General features: G+C 42.2%; 1 protein-coding gene across 10 annotated transcripts in view; it reads right to left on the reverse strand.

Moving 5' to 3' along the window:
- The window catches only part of add1 (adducin 1 (alpha)), a 199,944-nt gene that overhangs the window by 60,041 nt on the left and 121,594 nt on the right, over positions 1-18,309 (reverse strand). For all 10 annotated transcript variants that reach the window (XM_041186143.1, XM_041186142.1, XM_041186144.1 and 7 more), the window contains exon 9: positions 13,094-13,270. In XM_041186143.1, the coding sequence (XP_041042077.1) occupies positions 13,094-13,270 (177 nt within the window). The remainder of the gene's footprint in view (positions 1-13,093; positions 13,271-18,309) is intronic.

The following is an 18,309-nucleotide window of genomic DNA, read 5'->3' on the forward strand; positions in this document are numbered from 1 at the left end:
TTCAATGAAGAGTGCAGGAAGGCATGCCAGGAACAGCACTAGGCATACCCAAAATTGAAGTATCAACCTGCTGAGGCTACAACAGAGGACTACTTGCATGACAAACAGCAAAAGCAGCATGTCATAGAAGGAGCTAAGCAATCCCACAACTAATGGATCAGATCTAAGCTCTGCAGTTCTGCCACATCCAGTCGTGATGGTGGACAATGAAACAACTAAATGGAAGAGGAGGCATCCTCAATGATGTGGCAGGACAGCATATTGTGCAAAGACAAGGCTGAAGCATTTGCAACAATCTTCAGCCAGATGTGCCAAGTGGATGATCCATTTCTGCCTCCTCTGGAGGTCTCCACCATCACAGATGCCAGTTTTTAGCCAATTTGATTCATTCCACGTGAAATCAAGAAACAGCTGGAGGCACTGGACATCGAAAAGGCCATGGACCCTGACAACATTCCGGCATAGTACTAAAGACTTGTGTTCCAGAACTTGTCGTGCCCCTATCCAAGCTGTGTCAGTTAAAGCTACGACACTGGCATCTACCTAGCAAAATGGAAAACTACTCAGGTATGTCCTGTTCACAAAAAGGATAAATCCAACCTGGTCAATTACTGCCCCTTCAGTCTACACTCGATTGTCAATAATGTGATGGAAGTGGTACCAGTATAGTTTCTGACTTCATTACAACCTTGGTTTAAACATGGACAAAAGAACTCAACTCCAGAGGTGACGTGAGGGTGACTGCCTTTGATATCAAGGCAGCATTTGACTGAATATGGCATCAAGGAGCCTTAGCAAAAGTGAAGTCAATGGATTTCAGGAGAACACTGCCCAGTAGTTGGAGAAATAACTAGCACAAAGGAAAATGATTGAGATTGTTGGAGGTGAATCATCTGAGTTCCAGGACATCACTGCAGGAGCTCCTCAAATCCCACCCACTGCAGATGGTGGAATTTAAATTGAATTAATAAATGGTGTCCTAAGCCCAATTATCTTCAGCTGCTTCATCAATATCTTCCTTCCATCATAAGGTCAGAAGTGGGGATGTTCGCTTATGTTTGCAAAATGTTAAGCACCATTCGCGACTCCTTAGGTACTGAAACAGTCCATGCCCATATGCCGCAAGACTGTACAACATTCAAGCTTGGGCTGACAAGTGACAAATAACATTCACACCACACAACTGACTATCTCCAACAAGAGAGGATCCAACCATCTCCCCATGACATTCAATGGCACTACCATCGCTGAATCCTCCATTATCAACATACTGAGGGTTACCATTGACCAGAAACTGAACTGGACTAGCCATATAAATACTGTGGCTACAAGAGCAGGCCAGAGGCTGTGAATTCTGCAGAGAGTACCTCGCCTTCTGACTCCCCAAAGCCTGTCCACCATCTATAAAGGCACAAGTCAGGGGTGTGATGGAATATTCTCCACTTGCCTGGATGAGTGCAGCTCCAACAACACTCAAGAAGCTTGACACTATCCAGATCAAAGCAGTTCATGTGACTGACACCCCATCCACCACCTTCAACATCCACTCCCTCCACCACCGATGCATAGCAGCAGCTATACTTACCATCAAGATGCATTGCAGCAATTCACCAAGGTTCCTATGACAGCACATTCCAAACCTTCAACCTCTATCACCTACATGAACAGGGGCAGCAGATGCATGAGAACACTACCACCTGCAAGTTCCCCTCCAAGCCACACACCATCCTTGCAATTATATCACCTTTCCTTTACTATTGCTGGGTCAAAATCCTGGAACTCCCTCCCTAACAGCATTGTGGGTGTACATATACCGCATGGACTGCAGCGGTTCAAAATGACAGTTCACCAGCACCTTCTCAAAGACAATTAGTAATGAACAATAAGATTGCTGGCATAGTCAGCGATGCCCACACCCTGTGCAAGAAAAAAAAGGATGCATTACAATACATTATCCACTGGATAAAGTGCTCTTCTGCATCGTACAATAATAAAATCTAGATTTGATTGTTTGTGATGTCCGCTTTGCTTTCAAGTTTTCTTTGAAGCTCAGCTCAGCCATTTATTTGGCTGTTTCAAAGCTCTGAAGTTGGCTGAGCTTCTTGCTGTCTTTGTCAGCTCAGGTGGTTTTACTTGTACAGCGATTCAAAGGAATCTCATTATGAATGCTTGGCAGAGTTCCACTAATGGATTCTGTTCAGCTAGAATAGTTCACACAACTGTCAAGGGGTATGACAGCTTGGTTATTTTGGCAGATACGTGAGCTGTTAAGAGGATTATGGTCTTTTAATTGGATTTTCAATAATTGTTTGCTTATTTTGACAGATGTAAGTTTCTCAAATACTTCCCAATAGGGCTTGAGAGTTCTGTGTATAGGGGATACTAGGTGACTGGATTTGGGAGGGGTTGGAGAGAGGGGGTATTGGGGGGGTTTATGGGAGGGGTGGGGGTGATGGTTTTGGGGTCTCACATTCATCACCAGAACTGGGTTGATGTCCCATCAAACGGAGGCTGACTTTTTAATCTGGCTGCCTCAGCATCACCCCCTCATCTGTCTTTGTACTGGGTCAGCTGTCGGAAGCGTCCCCAACTCCCTGCCATGTAAACAGAGTGGGCAAGCATTGCCGGGTAGGAAGTGGGTTCGCAATGTTAGGAAATCTCCCAACTCCCATCTTCAAGGTGAAAAACTGGCCCTAGTATTTTTTTATTCATTCATGGGATATGGGCATCGCTGGCTAGGCCAGCATTTATTGCCCATCCCTAATTGCCCTGTTTAGAGGGTATTTAAAAGTCAACCACATTGCTGTGGGTCTGAAGTTATAGAAAGGCCAGACCATTTAAGGACAGCAGATTTCCTCCCCTAAAGGACTTAAGTGAACCAGATGGGTTTTTACAGCAATCAACAATGGTTTCATGGTCATCATTAGACTTTTAATTCCAGATTGTGTAATCTTCACTCTTTGAAAGTAATTTAACCTGCACAGACGAATACACAAATTTTCTGGCTTTGGTGGGAATGAGCTAAGCTTGTAAGTTTTATACCTCAAAATCACAGAAATACATGTCATCTCCCTCTCTAATGCTTAACTCCCAAATAGAACATTGAAGGGTAAGCTGTTTAAAATAAGGTCAGAAGAGTTGATACAGTACATTCTTGGAAACATAACAAACCCAACTCAGTTGGTAGCCTCTTGCCTGAGTCCCAAGGTTCGAGGTTCAAGTCCCATTCCAGGGCTTGAATAAAAAAAAATCACTCTGGCGTAGTACCGAAGTGAGTGCTGCACTGTTGGAGGTGCCGTCTTTTGGATGAGATGTTAAATTGAAGCCTTATCTGCCTCCTAGTTGAAAGTAATGAGGAAATGGTGATGTGGTGGCAATCCAGCGACCCAGGCTAATACTCTGGGACAATGGTTTGAATCCCACCACCACAGATGGTGGAATTTAAATTCAATTAATAAATCTGGAATTGAAAGCTAAATCTAGCCTCAGTAATAATGGCCATGAAACTATCAGTTGTCATAGAAACCCATCTGATTCACTATTGTCCTTAGGGAAGGAAATCTGCTGTCCTTACCTGGTCTGGCCTACCTGCGACTCCAGGTCCATAGTAACGTGGCTGACTTTAACTGCCCACTAAAATGGCCCAATGAACCACTCAGTTCAAGGGTAATTAGGAATGGGCAACAAATACTGGCGTTGCCAGCAATGCCCACATTCCATGAAAGAATATAAACAAAAATCCCATGGTGCTATTTAGAAGTTAAGTAGGGGAGTTATACCTGGTGTCCTGCCCAATATTTATCCCTCAATCAACATCATAAAAAGATTATCTGGTCGTTAGTATGCTGCCGTTGGAGTTTGTCGTGCACTACATTTCAAAGCACTCTGTTGGCTGGAAAATGCTTGAGATTTTTGTGGTCCTGTAAAGCACTAAATAATGCAAATCTTCCTTTGTTTTTCCAAATGTTTCAAGTCAGGGGAGAAATGTTGGTCTAAAATTCTCTGCTACTTTTGTGCAACAAAACCTCAGCCCAATTAAAAGGACCAGATTTTCAATTTCATTGTATACAGAAAATGAATGTATGTCAAAAGGCATTTAACTTAACATTCTACCATTTGTTTATTCGGCCTTCACACAAATGTACTGGATGGGTAACCATTTGAAGGCCATGGTCTAATGATGAGTGTCTTATCATAAAACCAGGCTTGAAACCATGTGACCAGTAACAAAAACCTGCATTTATATAGGATCTTTAAAAATAGTAAAATACGGTGATTCACAAATAGAACAAAATTTGACATTGAGTCAAATTAGGGCAGATAACAAAAACCTTGGTCAGAGGTTTAAAGGAGAAGACATAGAGCAATAGAAGGGTTTAGGGAGGAATTCTAGGGATTAGAATCAGAATAGTTACAGCACTCAGGAGACCACTCAGTCCATTGTGTCTATGCTGGCTCTCTGCAAGAGCAATTCACTTAGTGCTACTCCCCTGCCTGTTCCCCATAGCCCTGAAAATATTTCCTCTTCAGGTAATGATCCAATTCTCTTTCGAAAGTCACGATTCAATCTGCCTCTACCACATTCTCAGGCAGTACATGCCAAGTCAGGACTACAAGCTATGTAAAAAAAAGTTTCTCATGATATCGCCATTACTTTTTTTTGTCAACTTTAAATCGGTGTCCTGGATTCTTCCACCAACGGGAACAGCTTCTTCATGTCGACTCTGTACAGACGCCTCATGATTTTGAATACCTCCATCAAATCTCCTCCCAACTCAACCTTCACTTCTCCAAGGAGAACAGCCCCTGCTTATTAGGGCCTAGGAAGCTGAAGGCATGGTCACTAATGTGCAGTGATTAAATTCAGTGTTGTGCAGGAGGCCAGAATTGGAGGGTTAAGATTGTGGATGACAAACAAAGGATTCTGACTACACATTTCACTGTTACGAATTTTATTAGCCGGGATGGATATAGCAGAGGTATGGATAATTGTGACAAAACTTCATGTGAGAAGGGACCACATAACACAGCAGGCGTCTTGGGTGTGAACCAGGCCCAATCACAGGGTCGATTCTCCCGCCTTCAAAGAATAGCCCAAGAAATGGGAATGGAAAAGAAATATGCCCCATGGTAAAGCTAACAGATGGTTAGTAGCCAGCCAATTAAGTTCAATGTGAAGCAATATAATTTGGAAGAAATTGTATATTTAAATATACCCTAAATGATAATATACTGAACAAAGTGAAGAAACAAAAATCCTATGGCACATTTTTAAAGAATATACGAACACGGTTATGATTGCAATTGCAGAGTGACCAAGGTTGGGAACTGAATATCCAAGGGTATTCGATATTTAGGAAGGACAGGGAAAAAGCAAAAAGAGGTGGTGTGGCATCGTTAGTTAAGGAAATCAGTGCAATAGTGAGAGAGGATATTGGCTCAGAAAATCTAGATGTAGAATCAGTCTGGGTGGAGCTAAGAAGCAACAAGGGGCAGAAAACATTAGTGGGAGTTGTCTATAGGCCTCCAAATCGTAGTGATAAAGTAGGGGGCAGCATTAAACAGGAAATTAGAGATGTATGTAACTAGGGTGCTACAGTAATCAGGGATGATTTTAATTTACATATAGACTGGGCAAACCAAATCAGCAACAATAGTGTGGGGGATGAATTCCTGGACTGTGCATGAGATGGTTTTTTAGACCCAGTACGTTTAACCAGCTAGGAAACAGGCTGTTCCAGATTTGGTTTTGTGCAATGAGAACGGGTAAATTAATAATCTTGTTGTGCGGGGTCCTCTAGGGAACAGTGACCATAATGTGCTAGAATTCTTCCTTAGGTTGGAACATGAAGTAGTCCAATCTGAAACTAGGGTCCTAAATCTAAACAAAAGAAACTACAAAGATATGAGGCGTGATTTGGCCAAGAAAGATTGGGGAACTTCATTAAAAGGTGGATAGGCAATGGCTAATATTTAAAGAACAAATGTATGCATTGCAACAGTTATATATTCCTTTCTAGCACAAAAACACAACAGGAAACGTGGCCCAACCATGGCTAACAGAAGAAATTAAGGATAGTATTAGATCCAAAGAGGAGTCATATAAAGTTGCTAGAAAAAGTAGCAAGCCTGAGGATTGGGAGCAGTTTAGAATTCAGCAAAGGAGGACCAAGAGATTGACTAAAAGGGGAAAAATAAAGTGAGAGTGTAAACTTGCAAGGAACACAAAAGAGGACTGTAAAAGCTTCTATAAGTGTGTAAAAAGAAAAAAAGATTGGTGAAAACAAATGTAGGTCCCTTACAGTCCGAAACAGGAGAATTTATAATAGAGAAGGAGGAAATGGCAGAGCAACTAAACAGCTATTTTAGTTCTGTCTTCAGGGAGGAAGACACAAAACTTCCCAGAAATACTAGGGAATTGAGGGCCTAGTGTGAAGAAAGAATTGAAGGAAATAAGTACTAGTGAAAAAAAAGTGCTGGAGAAATTAATAGGACCGGAAGGCAATAAATCCCCAGGGCCTGATAATCTCCATCCCAAGGTACTAAAGCAGATGGCTATAGAAATAGCGGATACATTGGCTGTCATCTTCCAAAATTCTGTAGATTCAGGACAGTCCCGTCAGACTGAAGGGTGGCAAATGTAACCCCACCATTTAAAAAAAGGAGGGAGGGAAAAAACAGGAAATTACAGACCGGCTAGTCTAACATCGCTAGCAGGAAAAATGCTAGAGTCTATTATAAAGGATGCGGTAACAGGACACTTAGAAAATATCAACAATATTAGGCAACGTCAATATGGATTTAAGTAAGAGGAATCATGTTTGATAAAACTACTGGAGTTTTTAAGGAAGTAACTAGCAGATGTGGTGTATTTGGATTTTCAGAAAGCTTTTGATAAAGTCCCACATAAGAGGTTAGTGTGCAAAATTAAAGCACATGGGATTGGGAGTAACATATTGGCATGGATTGAAAATTGGTTAGCAGGCAGGAAACAGAGTAGGAATAAATGGGTCTTTTTCGGAACGGCAGGCGGTGACTAGTGGGGAACCTCAGGGATCAGTGCTTGGGCAATTCACAATATATATGAATGATTTGGATGAGCGAACCAAATGTAATATTTCCAAGTTTGCTGACGACACAAAACTAGGTGGGAATGTGAGCGGTAAGGAGGATGTAAAGAGGCTTCAATGCGATTTAGGCAAGTTGAGAGAGTAGGCAAATAGATGGCAGATACAGCATAATGTGGATAAGTGTGAAGTTATCCGCTTCAGTAGGAAAAACAAAATGGCAGAGTATTATTTAAATGCTGATAGATTGGGAAATGTTGATGTACAAAGGGACCTAGGTGTCCTTGTACACCAATCACTGAAAGCAAGCATGCAAGTGCAGAAAGCAGTTAAGACAGCAAATAGTATGTTGGCCTTCATTGCAAGAGGACTTGAGTACAGGAGCAGAGATGTCTTACTGCAGCTGTACAGGGCCTTGGTGAGACCACACCTGGAGTATTGTGTGCAGTTTTGGTCTCCTTACCTAAGAAAGGATATTCTTACCATAGAGGGAGGGCAGCAAAGGTTCACCAGACTGATTCCTGGGATGGCAGGATTGTCATATGAGGAGAGATTGGGCCGGCCAGGCCTGAATTCACTGGAGTAGAGATGAATGAGGGGGTATTTCATTGAAACATATAAAATTCTGTCAAGGCTAGGCAGACTGGATGCAGGGATGATGGTTCCTCTGCCGGGGGGGCGGGGGGGTCTAGAACAACGGGTCACAATCTCAGGACACAGGGTAGGCCATTTAGGACTGAGATGAAGAGAAACATCTTGACTCAGAGGGTGGTGAACCTTTGTTTTTTATTCATTCACGGGATGTGGGCATCACTGGCTGGGCCAGCATTTATTGCCCATCCCCAGTTGCCCTTGAGAAGGTGGTGGTGAGCTGCCTTCTTGAACCACTGCAGTCCATGTGGTGTAGGTACAACCACAGAGCTGTTAGGAAAGGCGTTCCAGGATTTTGACCCAGTGACAGTGAAGGAACAGCGATATATTTCCAAGTCAGGATGGTGAGTGACTTGGAGGTGAACTTGCAGGTGGCGGTGTTCCCGTCTATCTGCTGCCCTTATCCTTCTAGGTGGTAGTGGTCGTGGGTTTGGATGGTGCCGTCCAAGGAACCTTGGGTGAATTCCTGCAGTGCACCTTGTAGATGGTGCACACTATTGCTACTGTGCGTCGGTGGTGGAGGGAGTGAATGTTTGTGGATGTGGTATCAATCAAGCGGACTGCTTTGTCCTGGACGGTGTCCAGCTTCTTGAGTGTTGTAGGAGCTGCACTCATCCAGGCAATTGGGGAGTATTTCTTCACAATCCTGACTTACGCCTTGTAGATGGTGGAAAGGCTTTGGGGAGTCAGGAGGCGAGTTACACGTCGCACGATTCCTAGCCTTTGACCTGCTCTTGTAGCCACAGTATTTATATGGCTATTCCAGTTCAGTTTTGGTTATTGGTAACCCCCAAAATGTTGATAGGGGGAGATTCAGTGATGGTAATGCCATTGAACATCAAGGGGCGACGGTTGCATTCTCTCTTGTTGGAGATGGTCATTGCCTGACACTTGTGTGGCATGAATGTTACTTGCCACTTGTCAGCCCAAACCTGGATATTGTCCAGTTCTTGCTGCATTTGAGCATGGACTGCTTCAGTACCTGAGGAGTCGCGAATGGCGCTAAGCATTGTGCAATCAGCGGTGAACATCCCCACTTCTGACCTTACGATGGAAGGTCATTGATGAAGCAGCTGAAGATGGTTGGGCCTAGGACACAACCCTGAGGAACTCCTGCAGTGATGTCCTGGAGCTGAGATGATTGGCCCCCAACAACCACAGCCATCTTCCTTTGTGCTATGCGTTTTGTGTTCCTATGACTCTAACCAGCGGAGAGTTTTCCCCCCTGATTCCCATTGACTCCAATTTTGCTAAGGCTCCTTGATGCCACACTTGGTCAAATGCTGCCTTGATGTCAAGGGCAGTCACTCTCACCTCACCTCGGGAGTTCAGCTCTTTTGTCAATGTTTGAACCAAGGCTGTCATGAGGTCAGGTGCTGAGTGTCCCTGGCGGAACCCAAACTGGGCATCAGTGAGCAGGTTACTGCTAAGCAAGTGCCCCTTGATAGCACTGTTGATGACCTCTTCCATTACTTTACTGATGGAGTGTAGACTGATAATTGGCCGGGTTGGATTTGTCCTGCTTTTTGTGTAAAGGACATGCCTGGGCAATTTTCCACATAGCCAGGTAGATGCCAGTGTTGTAGCTGTACTGGAACACAAGTCTTCAGTACTATTGCTAGAATGTTGTCAGGGCCCATAGCCTTTGCAGCATCCAGAGCCTTCAGCCGTTTCTTGATATCACGTGGAGTGAATCGGATTGGTTGTGATGCTGGAAATCTCCGGAGACCAAGATGGATCATCCATTTCTGGCTGAAGATTGTTGCGAATGCCTTATCTTTTGCACTGATGTGCTGGGCTCATCCATCATTGAGAATGGGGATATTTGTAGAGCCGCCTCCTCCAGTGAGTTGTTTAATTGTCCACCATTCACGACTGGATGTGGCAGAACTATAGAGCTTAGATCTGATCCATTGGTTGTGCGATCATTTAGCTCTGTCGATCACTTGCTGAGTATGGTGTTTGGCAGTAGTCCGGTTTTATAGCATCACCAGGTTGACATACCTGGTGGAGTCCGGGAGGTATGATTCCATGAGGATGACGAGATGGGTTTTTACAACAATTAACAATGGTTTTGGGCATTGGACTTTTAATTCCAGATTTTCAAATTCCTCCATCTGCCGTGGCGTGATTCGAACCTGGAGCACTACCCTGGGTCTCTGGATTGCTAGTCCAGTGAAAATACCACTATGCCATCGCCTCTCCTCTGAATCCCTCAGGAATTCTAGGCTCTAAAGGTGTCAAGGGTTATGAGGGGCATAGGTAGGGTTGATAGGAAGGAATTTTTCTAGGGATGGGCAATAAATGCTGGCCCAGAACTTTGGTGGAGGGATCAATAACCAGGGGGCATACATTTAAGGTAAGGGGCAGGAGGGTTAGAGGGGATGTGCGGAAGAATTTTTTCACCCAGAGGCTGGTGGGAATCTGGAACTCACTGCCTGAAAGGGTGGTAGAGGCAAACACTCTCAAAACATTTAAGAAGTATTTGGATGTGCACTTGCGATGCCGTGGCATACAAGGCTATGGGCCTAATGCTAGAAAATGGGATTAGAACAGTTAGGTGCTTGTTTGACCGGCACAGACTTCATGGGCCGAAGGGCCTTTTTCTGTGCTGTAGACCTCTATGACTCCATGACTCTTATGGGGAGAGAGGAGTATGATGTTGAGATAGTGGATCTGCAATGATCATACTCCATGGCAGAACAGGCTCAAAGGGCCAAATAACCTACTCCTGTTTCTAGTTTCTAGTCTCTAGACCATTCAGGCCCTCAAGCCTGCTCCACCATTTAATAAGATCACGGCTAATCTGATCATAACCTGAAACCTGCATCCCACTTACCCCTGTAAATCTATCACTCCCTTGCTTACCAAGAATCTATCCACCTCTGCCTTAAAAATATTCAAAGATCCTGTTTCCACTACCTTTTCAGGAAGAATTCCAAAGACTCACGATCCTGAGTAAAAACATTTCGCCTCATCTGTTTTAAATGGGCGACACCTTATTTTTAACCCCTAGTTCTAAGTTCTCCCACAAGGGGAAACATCCTTTCCATAAGACCCCTCAGGATCTTATATGTTTCAATCAAGTCGCCTCTTACTCTTCTAAAGTCCAGTTGATACAAGCCTAGTCTGTCCATTCTTTCCTCATAAGACAAGCCACCCATTCCAGGCATTAGTCTGGTAAATCTTCCCTGAACTTTTTAAAAAATTCATTCACAGGATGTGGGCTTTGCTGTCTGGGCCAGCATTTATTGCCCTCAAGAAGGTTGTGGTGAGCTGCCTCCTTGACTTCTGCAGTCCACATGGTGTAGGTCAACCCACAGTGCTGTTATACCTACGCTGCTTCCAACACATTTACATCCTTCCTTAAATAAGGTGACCAATACGGTACACAGTACTCCAAATGTGGCCTAACTAGTGCCCTGTACAACTGAAGCATGTCCTCCCTATTTTTCTATTCAATTACCCTCATAATAAATGATAACATTCTGTTTGCTTTCCTACTTACTTGCTGGACTTGCATACTAGCCTTTTGTGATTCAGGCACTAGGACACCCAGATCCCTCTACACTTCAGAGCTCTGCAATCTCTCACCATTTGGATAATATGCTTCTCTTTTATTCTTCCTGCCAAAATGGACAATTTTACATTTTCCCACATTATACTCTACTTGCCAGATCTTTGCCCACTCACTTAACCTATCTATCTTTTTGTAGCCTCATTACATCCTCTTCACAATTTACTTTCCTACCTGCGTGCCATCAGCAAATTTGGCAACCATCCCTTCAATACCTTCATCCAAGTCATTTATAGAAATTGCAAACAGTTGAGGTCCCAGCACTGATCCCTGTGGCACACCACCCATTACATCTTGCCAACCTGAAAAAAACCTATTTATGTCTTCTCTCAGCTTCCTGTTAGCCAGCCAATCTTCTATCCATGCCAATAAGTTACCCCCAATACCATGAGCTTTTATTTTCCACAATAACCTTTGATGTGGCACTTTATCCAATGCCTTCTGGAAATCTAAGTACAGTAGATCCACTAATTCCCCTTTATCCACAGCACAAGTTACTTCCTCAAAGAACTCCAATAAGCTTGTTAAACATGATTTCCCTTTCACAAAACTACGTTGAGTCTGCCTGATCACCTTGAGTTCATCCAAGTGCCCTGCTATAACTTGTTAAATAATAGCTCCTAACATTTTCCTTACAACAGGTGTTAAACTAACTGGCATGTGGTTTCCCACTTTCTGTCTCCCTCCCTTTTTAAATAATGGAGTTACATTCACTATCTTCCAATCTAATGGAACCTTCCCCAAATCTAGGGAGTTTTGGAAAGTTAAAACCAATGCATCAACTATCTCACTAGATGCTTCTTTTAAGACCCTAGGATGAAGTCCAGCTATTGTCAGAGCACAGCTGCAACAATTTACTCAGCATCACTTCTCCGGTGACTAATTTTCCTAACCTCCTTCCCCATTTCCATTTCCTGGTTTATAGCTGATTCTGAGAATTGCACGTAGACAATGACAAGATTCAGGTCTTTAAGTTGAAAAGATTAATTAAAAAAATTAAATTTCTAAGATTTTATTTCAATGTTTCATTCAGGGTACTTTTAAAGCTTTTTATTCAATCTATTCTCATGCTGCAGATGCTACTTGCAAGATCGGCATTTATTACCCTTACTTAGCAATTTTGATATAATTGAATGGTTTGCTAGCGTGCTTTGGTTGACAGCTAAGAACCAACAATGTTGGTGACGGACTGGTGTCACATATAGACTGGGTAAGAATGGCAGGCTTCCTTCTCTAAAGGACAACAGTAAACCAGTTGGGTTTTTATGAAAATCCAACACATTTTTATAGTCGCTTTTTACTGATACTAGCTTTTTAATCTCCAGACTTTTTAAACTCTATTCAAATTCTCAAGTTATTATGGCAAGATTTGAACTCTCATTCTCTGAATTATTAGTTCAGCCCTCTGTAACATAACCACTACACTACTTATTGTTATACTCTCCCCTCTAAGAGGAACTTTGCAATTGGCAGCCATAAGCAAGAAAACATGCTGCATTGAATTATTTCAAGAATTAAAACTCATATAACCAACATAATCAGAGACTAGTGATAGACAGCCTACTGGAATACCACAAACTTTTTATAAGTTTTCCAGAAATTGTGGGCTGCCAATCAGAACTACTATAGAAGTGCAACAACTTGCATTATAATGGTGTCTATACGTAGAAAAAGTACATCACAAAAGCACAAGAAATGCATCTTTATTTGAAACTGTCTCAATTAGTTTAAGTGAGTCACTGAGCCATTGCCTCCTTCTATTGCAAAAAAAATTAAAGTTTTTCTTTGCTGCACTTACCAGGTTATCCAACATTCTCATTAGGGCTTCAAATTCTTGCTCCCCAATCAGCCACTTTGGATGTGAACTATTTTCATCACCTCCTAAAGGTTCAGGACAGCGAGATTTGGCTTTGTACTTCGCAGGATCCAGCAGAACCAAATTGTCAGGCCCTCCAGCACTGGCCATTGTACGAACCTAGAAACACAGCGATATTTAGATTTCAATAATAGAGCTTCTGAAACGGTTCCTTCATTCCAATTTATGCTATCTCCTCTGGTCGTATGTCAAACTGTTGCACCGCACTAGGTAAGAGACATTGCCATCCTAAAAGTTAACCGTGTGCTTTTTATTTAATGTCTGTAAATTTAGATTCAACAATTTAAAATGCTGACATTTTAAATTGTAACTGCCGATTAATCGATCAATTTGGCTAACAGAAAACTGTCCTGCATAAAAAATGGTTTAATAACAAATTGTTAAGGAGTAGAATAGCTCTGGATGGTTTATTTCTTGAGAAGATGTTGGACCGACTCAGATCCAATAGTACTACTTTACGCTACATATTTTCTAGACAACTTTGGAGAAAACCAACTAGAAACATAAAATTCAAATCAGCATTGCCAGAATGTGCAAATGAAGAACAGTTCCCAGTAAACAAAAGCTGCCACTATGCTAAAGAAAACAGATGGAGGCCATTCACAAAGGAAACTCCTAATTTTGGGTGTCATTGTCTTTAAAATGGCACTATCACAGTACCCAAATAGCCTGAGCTGATTGCCAAATTGAGTCAGAATGTGTTTTTAACTACAAATCTCCTATTTTAGTCCAAATTAGTATGCAGTTCTCAGAATTTCACACAGCGTGTACTGCAAAGTAGCATAATCAATGCTTAAATAGCAGTGCAAGGCTGTTACTGTTATTGGCTGGATGAAACCAGACAGAATATGGTTATATAGGAACATAGGATTTGGAAGCAAGAGTAGGCCATTCAGCCCTTTGAGCCTGCTCCACCATTCATTAAGATCATGGCTGATCTGGTTGTGGTCTCAACTTCACTTTGCTATCTGACCTCATAACCCTCAACTCCCTTGTCTATCAAAAATCTGTCCAACTGTGCTTTGAATAAATTCAATGGCCCAGCCTCCACTGCTTTCCGGGGAAGAGGATTCCACATAATAATCCTTTGAGAGAAAATATTTCTCCTCATCTCTGCCTTAAACGATAGACCTCTTATTCTTAAACAGTGTCCCCTAGTTCTAGTGTCTCACAAATGGAAACATCCTCCCAGCATCCACCAAGTCAAGTCCCCTCAGGATCTTAAGTTTCAATAAGATCACCTTTCACTCCAATGGGTACAAGCCCAAACTGTTCAACCTTTCTTCATAAGATTAGCCCCTCATCCCTGAACTGCTTCTAAAACAATTATATGTTTCCACTCATTTTTTTCTGTGGGGGAAAAATGCCCTAGGAGTCACATAACCTTGACAGCATGTATCAGCCTGTCATTTTGTCAGTGTGTGGGGTGCTTTTCTGCCAGTGTTGACTGTAGTTGTTACTTTGCAGTCAAGTGAAATTATCCCTTCTATGTGGTCCTATTCCAATGCCACTTTTTATATAGCAAAAGAGCTGGCAATATTCCATACTATGCTGAATATTGATGAGGTACAAAATGGCAAGTTACTTCCTATTGTGTATGATGGCATGAATTTCCTATATAATGTAACCATTTACAAGTCCTTATTTTCCTATGGTTTATTACCCTGATTGTTCCACTAAGCATAATGTAAAACTTTGTAAACAGCCAAACATTCACTTTTGTTATGCCATAGTTAAGTGTCCTTTGCACAATTTATAACCCACCTTATAGTAGAGTATCTTATTCAATGTATTCTAAGTACATGATGGGCATGATCAGCAGTGTGTTACAAGTATATAAGTGGCAGAGTGCACCTTAAGCCCCTGACTTGGATTAATATTAAGACTTCATTAAAGATGAAGCTTAAAAAACCATGATTATATAAATTTCTCTTCTTCCAGCCCCCTGCAAAAAAAAACTTGTCTTTATCTGGTCTCTTTAATGTAATAATACAACTATAAGCACTTCACAGCAGCATCTGAAACCAAAATTTGACACAGACACATAGGACAACATTTGGGCATATGACTGAAAGCTTGGTCAAAAAGGCAGGTTTTAAGCAATGCCTTGATAGTGGAAGAGAGGTTGAGAGGTTTAGGGAAGCTTAGGTCCTAGGCAGCAATGGTGGAACAATTAAAATTGGGATGCTCAAGAGACCAGAATTAGGAAAAGAACAGATATCTCTATAATTACCCCCACAACCCTCAGATAAGGCCATGGAGGGATTTGAAAACAAAGGATGAGAATTTTAAAAGTTGAGACATTGCTTAATCGGGCACAGATATAAGTCAGCATGCAGAGGAGTTAATGGGACTTGGTGCAAGAGGAGACATAGGCAGAAAAATTGAGGTCACCCAAAACTCCATGAAAAGGTAGAATGTAAGAGGCTGGCCTGAAGTGCACTGGAATAGCCAAATCCAGAGGTAACAAAGGCATGAATGAGTTGAGGCAGGGGCAGAGTCTGACAGTGTTACAGAGATGGGAATAGGTGGTCCTAATGGAGTGGATGTATTGTCAGGAGCTCACGAGGTCAAAAATTACACTAATGTTGCAAGCTATCTGGTTCAACCTCAGATAATTGCCAGGGAGAGAGATGCAATTGATAGCTCGGGAACAAAGTTTGTGGTGGGGACCACTCGATCTTCCCAATATTTAGTGTGTATTCTTGTATGAGTGGAATTTTTGAGAACAATTTTTTTAGGCCAAATGTCACGGTACTTTTACACAAGTAATGTTTTTGAGGGATTGATTTTCATGCTTGATTTGGGCCCAAAAAAATTATTGCAATGGAATAGAGTAAAAATTAACACTAAAAAAATGTATATAACATTTATTTGTTATAAATTACAATCTATATATATTTCATCCTACATAATGTAAGCACATACCATAATGAATTAATTACAATATTTGACATTGAAATCCTTTGAAATCACTCTGATCACGATCTGAATCGTTAAACAATGTGTCCCAATAGCCTGGTTGTATAAATTCATCAAATTCATCTTCTTCATCTTCATCATCATAATCACTGGTGTTCCCAGCAAGTTTGCCATCATCATTCCACAAATAATCAGCCTCAGTACCATCCAACATATTCAATATTTCACATTTTAGTGCCAGAGGACTGGAGGACAGCTAATGTGGTTCCACTATTTAAGAAGGGTTGTAGAGATAAGCTACGGAACTACAGACCAGTGAGTCTTACGTCAGTGGTAGGGAAACTATTGGAAAAATTTCTGAAGGAGAGAATCTATCTCCACTTGGAGAGGCAAGGTTTGATCAGGGATAGTCAGCATGGCTTTGTCAGAGGGAGGTCATGCCTAACAAATTTGATTGAATTTTTTTGAGGAGGTGACCAGGTGTGTAATTGAGGATAGTGCATTTGATGTAGTTTATATAGATTTCAGCAAAGCCTTTGACATGGGAGACTTATAAAGAAGGCAAATGCACATGGGATACAGGGTGATCTGATAAGATGGATTCAAAATTGGTTTAGCTGTAGGAGACAGAGGGTGCTGACAGAAGACTGCTTTAGTGACTGGAAGCCAGTGTCCAGTGGCGTACCACAGGGATCTGTGCTGGGTCCCCTATTATTCGTCATTTATATAAACGACATAGATGATTATGTGGGGGGTAGGATTAGTAAATTTGTGGATGAAACAAAGATTGGACGGGTGGTTAACAGTAAGGCTGAGTGTCTTGGGCTATAGGAGGATATAGACAGGATGGTCAAATGGGCAGATAAGTAGCAGGTGGAACTTAACCCAGAAAAATGTGAGGTGATACACTTTGGAAGGAGTAATTTGACAGGGAAGTATTCAATGAACGGCATGACACTAGGAAGTTCTGCAGAACAAAGGGACCTTGGCATGTGTGTCCATAGATCTCTGAAGGCAGAGGGGCATGTTAGTGGGGTGGTGAAAAAGGCATATGGGACACTTGCCTTTATCAATCGAGGCATAGATTACAAAAGTAGGGAGGTCATGTTGGAGTTGTAGAGAACCTTAGTGAGGCCAAGCTGGAGTGCTGTGTGCAGTTCTGGTCGCCACATTATAGGAAGGATGTGAATGCACTGGAGGAGGTGCAGAGGAGATTCACCAGGATGTTGCCTGGGATGAAACATTTAAGTTATGAAGAGAGGGTGGATAGACTTGGGTTGTCTTCCTTGGAACAGAGAAGACTGAGGGGCGACCTGATCAAGGTGTACAAGATTATGAGGGGCATGGGCAGGGTAGATAGGGACCAGCTGTTCCCTTAGTTGAAGTCACGAGGTGACACAAGTTCAAGGTGAGGGGCAGGAGGTTTTGGGGGGGGGGGATGCGAGGAAAAACCTTTTTACCCAGAGGGTGGTGACGGTTTGGAATGCGCTGCCTGGGAGGGTGGTGGAGGTGGGTTGCCTCACACCCTTTAAAAAGTACTTGGATGAGCACTTGGCACATCATAACATTCAAGGGTATGGGCCAAGTGCTGGTAAACGAGATTAGAGGTAGGTCAGGTGTTTCTTACGTGTCAGTGCAGACTCGATGAGCCAAAGGGCCTCTTCTGCACTGTGAGATTCTATGATTTTTTGACAATATTGGGATCACGTACATTTCACTTATCTATGACCCATTAGCACAACATTGCTGGTGAGAGTGTTTGCATATTTCACCTGTTAGTGAATGTATTTTTAACTTTCAACATCCAATTGTTCCACAACTTTTGGATAGTGTTGAGAGGTTTATTTATATACAAATCCAAAGGCTGAACAACACTCTTAAGACCTCCGACAATAACTGCCACATCAGCATTGGCTGACCTCACAGCATGGGCTACATCATCGACAGGGTGGGATTTTTCCCAGATGAGCAGATTATTTTCATTGCGTTGTCCTCCTAGTCTCAATTCCCTCTTTGATCCATTTCCTGCAAACACCTCCATCCATCCAGCTTTTCTTGTGAACGTAGACGACAATGCCTTTCTGAAACTTCTCTTTGGGGAGAGCTTTGTACTTGAATATAACCATCGGCTTTAATTTTGTGCCATTCGCCACACAACATCTTCTTGTGGCCAGTCATCTTTACAAGGACAGTTTTTTTTCACTGTTTTGTTAACA

This window comes from Carcharodon carcharias, chromosome 4 (genome assembly GCF_017639515.1).
Source record: "Carcharodon carcharias isolate sCarCar2 chromosome 4, sCarCar2.pri, whole genome shotgun sequence".
Classification (NCBI taxonomy): Eukaryota; Metazoa; Chordata; class Chondrichthyes; order Lamniformes; family Lamnidae; genus Carcharodon; species Carcharodon carcharias.